Consider the following 17,448-nt stretch of genomic DNA (forward strand, 5'->3'; position numbering starts at 1 on the left):
CGAAAATAAGCTAGATGGACACCTATGTATCTTTATAAAACAGGGTTAAAAATAGGCATCTACTTGCCCTCACGACTCAGGTACCCTGTCATAAATAAAATTATTCCAAATGTATCTGTGTCTGTATAAATATGTCTGTATTGTAGAGGCCACTATGGTTCTGCTTTCTAAATTGCACAGCAGAGACCTCTACTGACTCAACAAGAAACAGAACCTGCTGAACTACTGACTTGAAAATATCTTGCAGTTTCCAGAACAAGGGATGGTCTTGAATGACAGTGGTAGGAGGCGGCACCCCTTTGGAGAGGAATCTACAAGGACAAAGATCAAAGATCTGCCATAACAGAGTCCCAGTTGGGGACGAACCACATAAACAGAGCAAGATTAACCCTTTAGTAGGCTCTAGCCCAAATAAGTGCAATGGGCCTTTCATCATAATATAAATACATTCTAAAACTCCCACAAACAGGGTCCTGTATAGTTCTGACTGCAGAGGAAAACCACCAGAGGAGAAACACCACTTAAGAAGATCTGATTGCCAACTCTTCCTGTTGACAGGAGAATAGACAGGCTTCTTTGAGCAGTGATGGCTTCCACCCCACCCCCAGCCCACACACATTCTCTCTCTCTCTCCTACCAACAACTGACACTACACAAAATATGCCTTGGGAGCCACAGAACTAAACTTTTGGGCCCTAGGCATGTGCCTAGTTTTCCTATATTTAAATCTTGCCCTGCACATAAAAAGAACTTGTCTCTTTAAAAAAAAAAAAAAGATCAGAGGCAACCTGCATATTCAGGTACTCAGCATCAGCAGTCCCTTTTCTTAGTAACCCCTCTGATCTTTGTATTCCTTTTCACTACACAATAATGTGTGTAAAGGAGATTTGCAACAGTAAACAGAGTTCAAAATCATAGGTCAGCACCACTCAGGAAACTTGAAGGTCTCATATTTACTCAGCAGCTTTAATATCTCTTAAGGTAGCACTAAAAATTGCATAACAAAAAGAAATCCACGGGCCCAATCTAGTTTGAACTAAGCCAAGCCCGGAGGCTCATAACTACTACTACTACTATAAATCATTTCTATAGCGCTACCAGTCGTACGCAGCGCTTCACAATTGAACATGAAGAAAAGACAGTCCCTGCTCAAAAGAGCTTACAATCTAAATCAGGACAGACAGACAGGACCAATAAGGATAAGGGTAAGACAGATATAAGGACACATAGGGAAAGGGACTATTGAAGAGAGGAAGACAAGATAAAGGTTACAAGCAAAAGTGACAAGTTAGGAGTCAAAAGCAGCATCAAACAGGTAGGCCTTTAGCCCGAATTTGAAGGCGGCCAGGGATGGAGCTAGACGTAACGGCTCAGGAAGCCCATTCCAGGCATAAGGTGCGGCAAGACAAAAGGAACGGAGTCTGGAGTTAGCAATGGAGGAGAAGGGTGCAATTAGGAGAGATTTGCCTAGTGAATGGAGTTCCTGGGAGGGAGTGTAGGGAGAGATGAGGGTGGAGAGGTAGTGAGGGGCTGCAGAGTGAATGCACTTATAGGTTAATAAGAGGAGCTTGAATTTTATAGGGAAACGGATAGGGAGCCAGTGAAGTGACTTCAGGAGAGGGCTGATATGGGCATAACGACTTTGGTGAAATTTTAGTCGTGCAAGAATAACTCTATGCAGTGCAGGATGCAAAGAAAATGAATTCTATCTACTCAGTAGAATTCTCTGCCTGGACGCTGGAACCTTTATCTGCTAGAGGAAGCTTGATTTCTGCGCAGTCATCTTCCTTTGCTCCTTCGGACTGGATTTAGTTACTTGCAACACCTGGGTTAAGACACTTTCTCCACTGTTAGATGTTGAGCTCTTTTGCTGATGGAACCAAATCTGTTTCCGTAGACGCCATGGTCCCCATTTTCTCTGAATTTCACACTGAACCTAGTGAAAAATATTATGGTTACATGGGAAAGTTCATGTCCGGCACGCAAGAATGGAGGATCAGAACTACAGACTAAAATGTTAAGGAGTCCTAAGTTAACAGTCAAAAGAAATTAATTTCTGCTTTCAGACTATCTGCTAATGACCCTATCTTAAAAAAAAAATGCATCAGTGTGGTCCCCAAAGGTCACATAAAACATCATCTCTGGACAATTCCTGATGCTGAACCAAGAGAAAGCAGCACTGCTTGCAAGCAATTCAATTCACACCAGACACTGTCGATTCTCAGCAAATTCAAAGCAGCTACCGTGAAGAACAGACCAGACATACTGGACTGGTCTGTACTGCTGAGTCATTTCCTACTGAAGGACCACAGCTGAGTCTCTTGGCTTCACCTTCTACCTCTGGCACCCAGGGGAAGAAATGTCAGACAAGACCTTCATTTTTATTAAAGAAAGCAGTTCTTTAACAATTATGTGGGTCCAGACATTTACACAGCATATAAGGAGATCAGTAGCCTCTACCCTAACCAGGGGCGTAGCCAGACAACAGATTTTGGGTGGGCCTAGGCAAGAACTGGGTGGGCACCAAGTGTTCTCACCCCCCCCCCCCCAAAAAAAAAAACTCTCAGCTGGTGGGAAAACGCTTCTTTCCACCTTGGCAGCAGGAATGCATTGAAAACTGAGCAGGTGCCGGTGTTGTGGAGAGTAGCGTTTTCGTTACCATCAGGGGGAAATCTTCAGCTGGCAGAGCTTGGGATTCCCACCAGTTACCACTAAACATGTGCTACTGTTGGGTGGGCCTGAGCCATAAATGGGTGGGCCCTGGCCCACCCAAGCCCACCTGTGGCTACGCCACTGACCCTAACACCTCGATTTTGATCCCCACCCCAAGGAAAGCACGCCCTTCCAGAAGCACTCTAGTCCAGTCCTCCTAGAAGCAGCGCTTTTGAAGCTGAAGCAGACATGGACAAGAGTAAGTGAGTATTGCTCTTTCCCCGTGTTGTTTTTCTAGCAAAAAAGGTGCCGGTACTCAAATGCTAGGCCACCCTTCAGGAGTGGGGTAATCAAGGAGGGACCCACCCCATAATAGCCAGGCCACCTGCAACCAGTCATAGAATCTATGACAAGACAGAATTGGTGTGTAGAGCCTGAGCTCTTTCATTAAAACTTGGGTTCCATGGGTCAATTTTAGCAGACAATGGAAAAGGTGCCGGTATTCAGTACCCCCAAGTACCCCCTCAAAAAAAGCCCTGCTCTTTCCTGTCTTGAAGATCAGTAGGCCACCATGGAATATGAAGGTAGGCTTGGGGAGGTTTTCTAGGATAATAGTGCTCCTGGAAGGGCCACTCTGCTTGAGGAAGGGGGCTTTTGCCTGGGAGTGGGAGAGGGAGGGGAGTACAAGATACCAACCACAACCCAGAAGCTATGCAGATGCTGGCACCCATATAGCTAAGATGACAAAAGTTAGGATTGCACAAAAATTGGTCCTATCTGCTTGCTTTGCTATGTGGGCACCTGTCATCAAACCTATAAATGGCAAGTGACCGACTCACCTGCAAATGCGCAGTAGAGACTTCCCTCTCTGTCCCGCCCCCACGTCAAGACGTGATGACGGAACAGAGAGGGAAACTCTGCGCTGAGGAGGAGTGCAGTCACTGCCACACGGACGTCGACGCTGCCGCTAATGGTACCGCTCCCCCCCCCCCCCCGGAGGTCGCCGCTGCCGCTGCCGCTCCCCCCCTGCAGGTCGCCGCTGCCGTCCCCCCCCCCAAGGTCGCAGCCAACCCCCTCCACCAGGCCAGGCCCTCTCTTCTACATTTAACTTACAGCGCCGAAACCGCAGGCAGATCAGCTCCCGTCGGCCTTCCTTCCCAGCCTGTGTGCCCCGCCCTCGCTGACGTTACGTCACACGAGGGCGGGACACAGGCAGAGAAGGAAGGCCGACGGAGCTGATCTGCCTGCGGTTTCGGCGCTGTAAGTTAAATGTAGAACAGAGGGCCCGGGTGGAGGGGGCCGGTGGCGATCTCGGGGGGGGGGGGGGGACGGTAGCGGCGACCTCGGGGGGGGGGGGGAGGGGCGATAGCAGCGACCTCGGGGGGGGAGGGGAAGGCAGGAGAAATGCTCAGAAGGAGGAGGGGGGCCTTGCAGCTGGCTGGGAGGGATGGAGGGGGGTGCCCTTGGAGCTGGGAGGGAATCGGGCCTTGGAGCTGGGAGGGAGGGGCCAGTGGCGACCTCGGGGGGGGGGGGAGCGGGGTGGTAGCGGCGACAACAGCGACCTCGGGGGGGGGGAGGGGAAGGCAGGAGAAATGCTCAGAAGGAGGAGGGGGGCCTTGGAGCTGCGAGGGAGGGGAAGGGAGGGACGGAGGGGGCCTTGGAGCTGGCTTGGACGGGGGGGGGGGGCCTTGGAGCTGGGAGGGGAGGGAATGGGGCCTTGGAGCTAGGAGGGAGGGAGAGACTGGGGGCCTTGAAGCTGGCAGAGAAGGAGGGAGGATGCTGGACATGGGAGGTCAGAAGTAGGGGGGCCTTGGAGCTGGGAGGGATGTACAGAGGGGGGCCTTGCAGCTGGCTGGGAGGGATGGAGGGGGGGCCCTTGGAGCTGGGAGGGAATCGGGCCTTGGAGCTGGGAGGGAGGGGCCGGTGGCAACCTCGGGGGGGGGGGGGAGCGGTAGGGGCGACAACAGCGACCTCGGGGGGGGGGGGGGGAAGGCAGGAGAAATGCTCAGAAGGAGGAGGGGGCCTTGGAGCTGCGAGGGAGGGGGAGGGATGGAGGGGGGGCCTTGGAGCTGGCTCGGACGGGGGGGCCTTGGAGCTGGGAGGGAATCGGGCCTTGGAGCTGGGAGGGAGGGGCCGGTGGCGCCTCGGGGGGGGGGGGAGCGGTAGCGGCGACAACAGCGACCTCGGGGGGGAGGGGAAGGCAGGATAAATGCTCAGAAGGAGGAGGGGGCCTTGGAGCTGCGAGGGAGGGGAGGGACGGAGGGCCTTGGAGCTGGGAGGGGAGGGAATGGGGCCTTGGAGCTAGGGAGGGAGGGAAAGACTGGGGGCCTTGAAGCTGGCAGGGAAGGAGGGAGGATGCTGGACATAGGAGGTCAGAAGTAGGGGGGCCTTGGAGCTGGGAGGGATGTACAGAGGGGGGCCTTGCAGCTGGCTGGGAGGGACGGAGGGGGGGCCCATGGAGCTGGGAGGGAATCGGGCCTTGGAGCTGGGAGGGAGGGAAGGAGGAAGGGCGGGGAGCCGAGGGGAGGGAGGGAGGGAGTTATACATCAAAATAGAGCATACCAATACTTGCCCGTTTTAACGGGCTTAACGGCTAGTAAGAACATAAACGTTGCCATGCTGGGACAGACCGAAGGTCCATCAAGCCCAGTATCCTGTTTCCAACAGTGACCAATCCAGGTCACAAGTACCTGGCAAGATCCCAAAGAGTAAAACTGATTTTATGCTACTTATCCTAGAATATGCAGTGGATTTTCCCAAGTCCATCTTAAAAATGGCTTATGGACTTCATTTAGGAAGCTAGGCAAACCTTTTTTTTAAACCCTGCTAAGCTAACTGCTTTTACCACATTCTCTGGCAATGGATTCCAGAAAAATTTTCTCCAGTTTATTTTAAATTTACTACTTAATAGCTTCATTGTGTGCCCCATAGTCCTAGTATTTTTGGAAAGAGTAAGCAAGTAATTCACGCCTACCCATTCCACTCCACTCAGTATTGTAAAGACCTATAGTATATCTTCTCCCGGCCATCTCTTCTCCAAACTGAAAAGCCATAGCCACTTTAGCCTTTCCTCATAGCGAAGTCGTCCCACCCCCTTTATCATTTTCAGTGCCCTTCTCTGTACCTTTTCTAATTCCGCTACATCTTTTTTGAGATGCAGTGACCAAGGAGAGGCATAGCTCTGCGTTCCTGTTTCTTAGGCTTATGGTCAGGTCTTTATTTGATTAACTCACTGAAAGGCCACCTGTGCATTAATCACTTTTTTTGCCTGTCTGTGGGGAAGATTATTTGCTGACTAATCTCTCCAGTTAAATGTGTTTATGAGTGAACTGAAGTATTTGGCACAGAGGGTAAGGGGGTAGGGAGCAGGGGAAACCAGGCCACTTTCCTCTGCATTTCCATGCAACCATAGAAACTGAAATTCCACCACAGTTTACAGACTATAGAAGTAAGTGGCCTTAATTCTGTGACTCTTGTAAAGAGATCAGAAGTCAGGAAATGGTTTTTATCACAATACTAGTAAAAAAAAGGCCCGTTTCTGGAGCAAATGAAACGGGCGCTAGCAAGGTTTTCCTCCCCAACACCCCCCTCCCTCCCTCCCTCCCTACCTACCCACCCCTTCGTCGTTCTGACGCCATTGCTCCGCACCTCCTAAACGCACCTGACGCCATTGCTCCGCCCTCAACGTCATCACGTTTGACGCGAGGGCGGGGCCCAGAGACTTGGCGATTTCGGTGGCTTCACCACCACGAACCGTTCATGAAGGAAGTGACATCAGTGGCTTGGCTTCAGTGACGTCAGTGTCCTCAGAACGTTGAGGGTGAGTTTTATTATACAGGATTTGCTACTTGGGATCAGCCCAGTCTAAACCTCTTTAACAGCAGTGCATGACACTGCTACTTTGTCCCAGGGGCGTATCTGGACTCTGGCGATAGGGGGGGCCAGAGCCAGAGGGAGGGGGCACATTTTAGCCCCCCCCCCCCTGGCGCCACCGATCCCCCCCCCCCCCCCCCCCCCCCCCCCCCCCCCCCCCCGCCACTGCCAGACCCCCCCCTCGCCACCAATGACACTCTCCACCCCATCCCGCTGCCGCCAACCCTCCCCCGCTGCTGTCACTTACCTTTGCTGGCGGGGGACCCCAACCCCCCGCCAGCCGAGGTCCTCTCTTCCATGCAGGCTGCAAGTTGCAATGCTTCCTGTTCTTCTGAGTCTGACGTCCTGCACGTACAACGCGCAGGACGTCAGACTGAGTTCCAAATTCTGACGTCAGACTCAGAAGAACAGGAAGCGTTGCAACTTGCATCCTGCACGGAAGAGAGGACTTCGCCTGGCGGGGGCTTGGGGTCCCCCGCCAGCAAAGGTCGGCGACGGGTTGGAGGCGGGCGGGCGGGAGGGAGGGGGAGGTGGAGAGGGTCGATGGTAGGGGGGTCCAGGGCGAAATCTGCGGGGGCCCAGGCCCCTGTGGCCCCACGCAGATACGCCCCTGCTTTGTCCTTAGGCTGCCCAAGCAATGCTGTAAGAGAGGTTTAGGCTTGATTCGGGGGTAGTAGAATGCCATTTTGGTTGTCAGGGGCAATCAAATTCACCCAAGTTCCAGCCTCTCTCCCCACAGGACCTAATCTACTCCCTTGCAGTGGCGTTCCTAGGTCAGCTGCCACCTGGGGCAGATAACCGCTGTGCCCCCCCTCCCCCGGCACATCAACATCACCCCATGGTGCACCACAAAATAGCCCCGACAAAAAAGCTCCAACAAAAAAGAGCTCCCGACATAATAGTCCCTGACATAACAGCCACTGTCAAAACGGCCTGACCACAATATAACCCTTGACAAGTAAGCCCCCCCCCTACAAAAGGGCCCCATCAGGCTGCCCAGTATATGGGACTGCATTTTTTTTCCTAATAATCTTACCTTGCCAAACAGGATAAGGTTGGTAAGACTATGAAAATGATAACAATATTGTTGTTGTTTTTTTAATGAGGGGAAGGGAAATGGGAAATGGGACTTGATATACCGCCTTTCTGTGGTATTTTGCAACTACAGTCAAAGCGGTTTACATGTATTCAGGTACTTATTCTGTACCTGGGGCAATGGAGGGTTAAGTGATTTGCCCAGAGTCACAAGGAGCTGCTAGCATGTTGATGGAAGAATAGTTTCTTTAAATAGCTGAACAGATCATGAATACCAGTTGGTAGCTATACAATTTTGTTTATTTATATAGTAATAAAAGAGGCCCGTTTCTGGAGCAAATGAAACAGGCGCTAGCAAGGTTTTCCTCCCCAACTCCCCCCCCCTTCTCCCTCCCTCCCTAGCTACCTACCCACCCCTTTGTCGTTCTGACGCCATTGCTCCGCATCTCCTGAACGCACCGTACGCCATTGCTCCGCCCTCGGTGTGTGACGCCATTGCTCTGCCCTCGAAGTCATCACGTTTGACGTGAGGGTGGGGCCCCAAGACTTGGCGATTTCAGTGGCTTCACCACCACGAACCCTTCAAACCTGTCTTGAAGGAAGTGACGGAAGTGACGTCAGTGTCTTCAGAACATTGAGGGTGAGTTTTATTATATAAGATGCTTTATGCAATTAATGCTGGAAGGAGTCTTTATCAGTGAAGGTTTCAGTTGTAGTTTATTATATTTTTTGTGATGTGTTATTTTTTCTTAGGGGGCTGTTTTGTCAAGGGTTGTTTTGTGGGCAGGGCCATTTTGTCAAGGGCTATTTTGTTACAAGGCTGTTTTGTCAGGGCTTTTTTGTCGGGGCTATTAATGACTGGGTGCCGTGTGAATGTTTACATTTTGTTTTGCATTATACTGGTAGCCTATGAACTGGATCAAGCAACAGCTGAGGAACATAATCTTTGTTCTTATAGGTTAAATATGGCATGTGATCAGTGCTCTCCAGTCTCCTTAAAACTGCCTGGCCTCATGCTACAGTCCAAGGTACAACCTTTGACCCTATTAGTCATTTTGTCCTTGTGGGAATTTCTCTGCCACCCCTCCCTCTACTGCAAAAATCTCCATCTTGGATTTAGAAAGGAAGCACTTCACGGCTTCTCTCTTCCTCCTCTATCCTTGAAACAGACGTCCTCTTTTTACCAGTTAACTCAACGTCCATCTCTTCAGTCACTGACCATCCACTCCTTCAGTCTGACAGTCAATTAACTGACAGTTAATTCATTCATATCCAGCCAGAAGAGCCACCCTGCTTGTAATTGAACCAAAATCAGTATTTTGACTATCTGCAGCTGTGGTTCTCAAGCCAGTCCTCTGGGCACGCCCCACCAGTGGGGTTTTCAGGATACCCACTATTATTAATACACATGAGATAGATTTACATACAAAGAAAGCAGCGAATGCAAATCTCTCTCATGCATGGATATCCTGAAAACCTGCCTGGGAGTGCCCCAAGGACCTGTTCGCTTATCCTATATAATAATTTGCATCTCCAACGTTCCTTCACTGTCTGGCTGCCTGGGTTTGTAACATCTCATGACGTCAGCCAGCCTCCAGCATTCCATTCCCCCTCACTGCCCCGCCCTTGCGTCAAAACGTAATGACGTCAGAGGGTGAAACAGTAAGAGGGAAGGGAATGCTGGAGGCGAGCTGACATCAGGATGTTACCAACAGAAGGGAAGCCAGCCAGGTCAGCCAGAAAACGATGCGGTACAAAGGAAGAGAGAATAGCGGCACATCGAGGGTAGAGCAGAGCAGAATCGATGGACATGGATGGGATAGGATGGGAGGAGAGGACAGGAGAGAAGAGAATCGCAGGACACGGATGGGAGGGCAGGGAAGAGGAGAATCACTGGACATGGAGGGGAGGGCAGGGGAGAGACAAAAAATCACTTACAAGAGAGCCTTTCTAGGGCCCGTTTCATTGTTGAGGAAACGGGCTGGGTTCCACTAGTTTGTAATAAACAGTTGAAATTAAGAAAGCGAGTCTTCTCTTTGCACGTTGCACTGGTCTAGCTCAATGTTGAGTAATTCATGGAAGCATGCATTATGAGAACAGCATACCTAGCTCAGGCTGCATAATTGACCTGATACATAAAAAGGCCAAGACGTGGGAGACTGGAGATTCCATTGTGAGCACATACAGATTGCTAGAACAAATAGTCACAGATCTGCCGGCAACTTACCTCACCATTAAGGAAACAGTACAGCACAGCTACAACAAAGCCCTGAAAAACAGACCTTGAAAGGTAAAATCAATCTCAGAAAAGATGTTTGTATCTGTAGCAGGCCTGGTATAGATGGTAAACACAGGGTGATTTGCAGAAAGGGCTCCTTATGGGATAATAAAATTATATTCATGCTATAAAAAGATGTGAAAACTAGCTTACTCATTCTAGGACTTTATCTGCACAAAAAATGTGGGGTGGAAAAAATTTCCTGTATAAACAAAAAGATGTTTAAACACAAAACTCTCATTTATATTTCGTGCTTGATAAATTAGCATATAAAGTTTCCAAAACCTCTTTCAGTATAGTCACGTCAAGCATTATCTGCCAGATTCTATATAGAGCACCTACAGATCGGCACCAAAATCCAGGTGTAGTCTATAACAACGTACATAACTTAATTGGCTTAACAAGCCAATCAGCGTATTTAACAGCACTTAACAAGCAATAACGCCCAACGTAGGCGCACTTTGGGCAAATTCTGTAAATCTGCGCACAACTTTTTGGAATGCCCCTGGCCACGCCCCCTTTTCAGATACACACGATTGATGTTAAGTGCCGTGCTTTATAGAGTACCATGAAGAAAGATGCGCGTGCAAATGTTTAAGACTGCCAATTAATATTAATTGGTTGTTAGCACCCAATTATTGATGTTTCCAAGCTCATTAGTCAATTTATTTGCACGCACATCTGATGCGCACACAAATTTGGATGTGGAAATTTGGGTGAGATATATAGAGTCCTGAGGAGACAGAATACGTGGAAAGCCGAAATGGAAATATGGAAAGCAGCCTCCATGAACAAGGTTTTTAGAGCAAGGTTTGTGGCCTGCCAGAAGCTACAAACCTTTAATTCCAAAAGGTGAATAAACAACAGATTGGAATAAAGTAAGAAATTTTTAAAAAATGCAAAAATGTTCTAGAGATGAGATAAAAAAAAATGAAACATGACAAATACGCAAGATACAAGTTGATATTTTGCAAGGATCTAGATAAAGCAGCTGCTTCGGAAATGCAAGAATCCAGATATAAATCTATCAGTGGACTACCCCACAACCAGGACCCCCTCCTTCCAGAAGCCATGCATGTCACAATCAGTCAGGTCTTAACACAGCCTATATCCTACACTGCTGTGCTGTATTAAAGGTTATCATCCCATACATTCCTCAATCTTCACTTCCCAGGTTGTAAAGGTCTTAAATACAAACTAACGCATGTGTCAACCTTTTCCTACCTGAGCACACAATTCTGGAATGCGCTGCCGCGAAACCTAAAAACGACCTATGAACAAACCAACTTCCGAAGTCTACTGAAGACCAAGGCGTACAACAAAGATCAACAAATATGAATTTCTGTACCAACATGTTTCTTCATTATCATGTTACCCAAGATCCTCTTTTATTACTAAATGTACATTTTCTTTATAATTCTTATACATTTCTTAAATATCTCTTAAGATGTTTGCTTGTTAAAATAATTCCATGTTCTATCATTATCATATTACCAAAAATTCTCTGCTTTTACTAAAGGTATACTTTCTCATGTACTCTCACTATTCATGATGTATTGTAAGCCACATTGAGTCTGCAAATAGGTGGGAAAATGTGGGATACAAATGCAACAGATAAATAAAATAAATAAATGTCAAGTAAATTCCCACCTTTTAAGTTATCTACACTGACAGAGAAACATGCAGAGGGCTCAAAGCATTTACCTGAAAAGATCCGAGTGTTAACTCAAAAGAGAGACGGATTTCCAGTGTGCTGTTGCTCACGTCTTCAGGGAAGAAAGCGAAGACAATGTAATGTATGCCAAAGAGAGGGATGAGCAGCAGCGTGGATTTGGCAAGTCTCCTGGGAGGAATAATGCATGGCATGAGAGTGGGAAATAAATCAGGTACTGTGCACATTTTGTTTAATGTAGAATTCCTCCTGCTCCTTTAGGCTTTCGGCTCAGTGGAAACAGGGCCGTGCCTAGGGTCTCTGGCGCCCCCCTGCAGCCTATCAGTTGGCGGTGGCACCCCCCCCCCCCCCTCCCCGTGAAAATGATCGCTCACCACTTGCCACACTGACAGGAATTGTCAGCAATATTCTTAAAAACAAATTGCTATACATTGCAAAATAAGATAGCAGACGTAAATTCTCAAAGTGGACATATTCCAAACACTAAAATGAAAATAAAATGATTTTTTTTCTACCTTTGTTGTCTGGTGACTTTCTTTTTCTGATCATGCTGGCCCAGTATCTGATTCTGCTGCTATCTGTCCTCTTAACTCCGTTTCCAGGGCTTCCTTTCCATTTATTTCTTTCCTTTCCTCCTTTCTTCTTCATATCTGGTCCTCAGCTTCTGCCTATTTTCTTCATCCATGTGCAGTTTTTCTCCTCTCTTCCTTTTCCCTCATTTCATCTCCTTCATCTCTCTTCCCTCCCCTCTATGTCCAGCAATTTCTCCTCTCTCCCTGAGCCCTGCCCTCCCAATCCATGCCCATCCATGCTCCTCTGTCCCCTGCCCCCTCCATTCATCCCTTTCCAGCAATTCCCCTCTCTCCCTGAGCCCTGCCCTCCCAATCCATGCCCATCCATGCTCCTCTGTCCCCTGCCCCCTCCATTAATCCCTATCCAGCAATTCCCCTCGCATCCATGCTCCTCTCTCTCCTCTCGCTCCCATGTCCCAGCCTGGCCCACCCTCTTCTCCCCCCCCTTCGCATCCATGCCCCCCCCTTCGCATCCATGCTCTCGTTTCTCCCCTGCCCTCCCGCTCCCATTGTTCAACTGCCCGCCCTCTTCTCTCCCCCCAACATCCCTTTTCTTTTTTTTTTCTTTTTAAATTTACCTCCGTGGCGGTTCCGGCAGCGCAGCGTCAGGGAAGGAGGCGGCGCTCCCGACGTCTAGCCTTCCCTTCGCTGTGTTCCGCCTTCTTCTAGGCGGAACACAGCGAAGGGAAGGCTAGACGTCGGGAGCGCCGCCTCCTTCCCTGACGCTGCGCTGCTGGAACCGCCACCACGGAGGTAAATTTAAAAAGAAAAAAAAAGAAAAGAAAAGGGATGTTGCGGGAGGGCGAGCGAGGTGAGCATGGTGCGGCGGCGCCCCCCAGAGGGAAGCGCCCCCCCTGCCATGCTTACCTCGCTTACCGTGTTAGCACGGCCCTGAGTGGAAACTTGAGCTGGGATCTAGCATCATGAGTCTTTCTCGTTGTAAAGCCCCTTTCAACATAGCTGAATTCAGTTATTGCTACGACAGTCCTCAGCTGGAAACCTTGCACCAGGACTCCTTCAGGAACCCTGGAAACACAGGCCCCAAATCTGGCCACTAGGTGTCACTATTGTATAATGACTGGGGCGCCATTTCACCTCTGGGGTGTGAACTACAGATCTGCATGGGAATGGGATTAAGCAGGACTCCCGCGGGGATCCCCTCCAGGTCCACAGGACTTCTGCGGGGGATGGACAGAGGTCCTGCAAGGCTCCCATGGAAGTGTAGTGCCAGGCCAGCCTACCTATCCTTTCCTTGTGCCATGTCAATTGTAATAGCTCTAAAAAAAAAATTAATGGATATGGTTGATAGCACTGAAGTCCCCATTGGCACTGAGAGGAGAAATTATCAAAATGGTCTACTGTTGAGTTATTTTACCACAAGTCGGGCTATTTTAGTACAGGGCAGTGGCGTAGCCACAGGTGGGCCGGGGCCCACCCACGTAGGGCTCAGGCCCAACCAACAGTAGCATATGGTAATGAAAAGGCTGCTCTCCACAATACTGGCACCTTCGTATCAGTGGCATAGCCAAGGGTGGGCCCGGGTGGGCCCAGGCCCACCCACTTTAGGCTCAGGCCCACCCAGTAGCAGCACATCTATGATGTGTCTGGCAGGGATCCCAAAGTCCCACCATCCAAAAACTCCCAGACCTTCACCTGCAGCAAGCAGCGACCGACGCACACCGCCCACACCAGCACCACAGCCCCTCCTCCGATGCATTCCCACCTATGCGGAAATAGGAAGTTGCATCAGAGGGAAGGCTGTGGGGCCAATATGAGCAGCGTGCACCAGTCGCTGCACGCTGCCGGCGAAAATCTACTATTCAAAAGTCAGGCAGGGGAGGGGGGGTTTGAGAGACCATATGGCATGCAGGTGAGAGAAGGAGAGACCAAATCACCTGTGGGATGGGGCATGGTTCTTCTGCCCACCCATCTTGGGCCCAGGCCCACCTAAAATTGGGTGTCTGGCTACGCCCCTGCTTCGTATTCTCAGTTTTCAGCGCATGCCTGCTGCAGACTACCAAGGTGGAGACTGGAGAGAAGCATTTTCCCACCCGCTGAGATATTTTTTTGATGTGGGGGTGGGGGAGAGAACATTTGGTGCCCACCCACTTCTTGCCTAGGCCCACCCAAAATCTGCTGTCTGGTACAGAGGATGGGCAGGGATGGAGGAAATTACTTGCAGGGATGAAGAAGATTATTTGAGGGGACAGGCGGAGATGGAGGAGATTAAAGTGGGGACGGGCCGAGACGGATGAAATTTCTGTCCCCGTGCAACCTTCTAGTGTGAATGCTTCCTCATCCAGTCTGGGAAACAGAAGACCTCCGTGGGAATCAAACCGAGGTCTCTCTGCATGGCCTGGTGCAACACTGTCACTGAGCACCCAGGTCAGCCCTATATAACATGGTTTCAATAAAATTCTCATTCTCTCTCTCTATCTATCTCTATATAGAGGTATTTAAAGCAGCTGAAAATCAACTCACTTGCAGTGACTAAACTGTTTCCCCCAAACCTCTGACGATCTGAGCTTTTTGATCAACATCCTCAGAATTCTTATGAAAAAAATGAAGTTGATCTGAAAAAGAGAAGTGTGGGTAGAAAAGAAAAAATACTTTTTATTCGTCTCTCTCCCCCTTCCCCCCAATCTTCCCCAGTCTCGCCTGTTTTCTGAGGGCGGAGTCAGGTAAGAACCAGCAATAATGCAGGAATGGGTTATATTTAGTGCAAGCAACTGCACAGCTGAGCTGCCAAATAGGACCAGGGCTGTGGAGTCACTACACCAACCCTTCGATTTCAACGTCTCTATTTTCCTATTGTCTGACTCCAACTTTTCCATATATTATAATGTTTTTTTATTTCGAAACTGGAGTTGGCGTCGGTACATTTTTACTGACTCTGACTTCAACTCCACCCAAAATTGTTTTCGACTCCCCAGCCCTGAATACGACCCCACAAAAGGCTGTCTTTGATCGCTTAGTTATTTGAGTGTCAGCACTGAATATTGAACGGTACCCTCATAACTTATGGGTCAGACCTTTAGGTCATCAATCTGATCTCCCCCCATAGTTCCAATCTCTTCCCCATCATCCCCCCATTCTAATTCCCCTCATCCTTCCATCCTTGGTTTAGATCAGCCCCATGCCCCACTCTGGTTCTGATCCCCCTCATCCCTCCTTCCTTGGTTCAGTTCCACTCCGTTCCCAACTCTGGTTCCATTCCCCCTAGACCCCAGCAAGGCCCATAGATGGCCCCGGGTAGTCCAGTGGAATGAGTCAGGAATGTTTTCCAACGCCCCCCACCCTGCATACCTGCCCCATCCAGCTCAGGGTTCAAAATGGCCATGATGACCCCTATACACATAAATAGGCACATAAGCACACACACAGGCACAAACACACACAACACAATGGTTCCGTAGAATCTTAACGGAGATTGGGTGGCGACGCCGGTAATAGGGAAACAAAAGGGGAGCTGGGCAGACTTCTACGGTCTACGCCCTGATTGTGACTGAATAGATAGGGATGGACTGGAGTGTAAATTTTAAGGGGCTTCGGCGTTAGCTTTAGAGCTTAGTACAAGACAGTACTGGGCAGACTTCTACGGTCTGTGCCCTGAGAATGGCAAGGACAAATCAAACTCAAGTATACATTGTGAACGGTACGAGGACGGGAGGGACTGTAGGGCACCTGGAGGGGGAACAAAGCCGGTCCGTGGGCAAGGGCTGACCCGGGTCCATCCTTCGAGGACCCAGCCCATCAGGGAAAGTAGTGGATCACTTTCCCCGGAGGGGTGGAGGAAAGGTAAAGACTACAACTCCCAACAACCCCTGAGAGAACCACACACTAGGATCATGGACTACCATTCCCAGCAGCCCTCAGAGGTAACCCAGGGAAGGACAGGTGAGGGTGGCTTGCAATACCCATCCCGGAGAGCTAGGGGAAGGGAGGAGGCTCTGAGCAGGTCTAATCAAGGAAATGAGGAGCAGCTGGGAGGCAGGTGGATAGAGGAACCCATCAGTGGCAAGAGGCGGCAGAGAGGGAGGAGAGTGAACAAGAGGATCCCATGGATATCTCTGCTCTGGAAAAAAACCAAAGGTAGAGAGATTAAAAAGCATGTAGGAGCCTGGTTTGGGGGCTTGGTGAGAGAGGGAAGATGGTGGCTATCCCAGAGGGTGATTTGAGGAATACTTGTTTCAACCAGGATCATGTGGGAGGTTGTCAGGAGTTGGAGCTGACAAAGATGGGTAGGATCCTTGCACTCCTCTTACCAGTTAGCAAAGGAAGAAGGGAGTGATGAGGTTGAAACAAACAGAGGTGCAGCTGAGGAACTGTGCGGCAGAAACAGGTGGACTGGCTGAACTCTAAAGGGGAGGGATTGTTTGCCTGGTATCAGTGGCGCAGGAAGGGGGGGAGGTCTGCCCCGGGTGCACGCCGCTGGGGGGTGTCGGCTCCGCGCTGGTGCACTGCCCTCTCTGCCCCGGAACAGGTTACTTCCTGTTCTGGGACAGAAACAGCAATGAATCAGCGCGGAGCCGACACACTCCAGCAACATGCAGTCGGGGCGGTTCAGCCCTCCCGCCCGTCCCTCGCCGCAGGTATGTGCTCCGGGGGGGAGGTATGCGCTCCGGGGGGTGCGCTCCAGCGGGAGGAGGGTGCGCCGTGCTGCACCCGGGGGGGGGGGGGGGGGGGGTGCAGCGGCGACCCGCCCCAGGTGTCAGCTCCCCTCGCTAGGGCTCTGCCTGGTATATATTTATTTTACCTTGTGGGTTACAAGATGTGTCGAATCTTGGGAGCCAAGGAACTTCCCAGTGGACTGACAAGTTTTTTTTAAGCTACACAGGGAGGCCAGCAGCTGTGCCAGGCAGCTTTACAAGACTCGGGCCAGCGGGGGACTGCATTTCGGCTATCCCAAGGGCCGCGAAGTTTTACAACATATAAAGTATCACATACCATGTAAAATGAGCTTATCTTGTTGGGTAGACTGGATGGTCCATACAGGTCTTTATCTGCCATCATTTACTATGTTTCTATGTAACACCTACAGACATACACACAGAGATATGCACATAGACACATGATCACTTAGGTCATTCCCGTTCCAATCGATAAAAAACTGGATGCAAAAAAGAACATATAATGGTAAAGGAGAAAACCACCAGAATAGCATTGATTATAGAGGTGTCGGTCCAAGCGATTACTTAGTGAATTGCATGGAGAGAGAGAAGATCCCCAAGTACCAAGAAAAGAGTTGGAGAACAAGAAAATGTGGCAGACAGACACAGAAATATTTCCTGTTGTATTGGGTGCCACAAACTTGATTACAAAGAACTTTCAAGCACACCTGGATAAGATGCCTGTACGTTTTATAT

The 17,448-nt window shown here is 49.8% G+C and overlaps 1 protein-coding gene across 1 annotated transcript in view; it reads right to left on the minus strand.

The window, feature by feature from the left end:
* Window positions 1–1,753: 1,753 nt before the first annotated feature.
* SCTR (secretin receptor) overlaps window positions 1,754–17,448 on the minus strand; it is a 68,593-nt gene continuing 52,898 nt past the window's right edge. The window contains exons 10-13 of the mRNA XM_030210873.1: window positions 14,564–14,655; window positions 11,543–11,681; window positions 9,788–9,829; window positions 1,754–1,936 (exon numbers count right to left, since the gene is read on the minus strand). Of these exons, the coding sequence (XP_030066733.1) occupies window positions 1,754–1,936; window positions 9,788–9,829; window positions 11,543–11,681; window positions 14,564–14,655 (456 nt within the window). The remainder of the gene's footprint in view (window positions 1,937–9,787; window positions 9,830–11,542; window positions 11,682–14,563; window positions 14,656–17,448) is intronic.

Source organism: Microcaecilia unicolor, chromosome 7 (genome assembly GCF_901765095.1).
Source record: "Microcaecilia unicolor chromosome 7, aMicUni1.1, whole genome shotgun sequence".
NCBI classification, from domain to species: domain Eukaryota; kingdom Metazoa; phylum Chordata; class Amphibia; order Gymnophiona; family Siphonopidae; genus Microcaecilia; species Microcaecilia unicolor.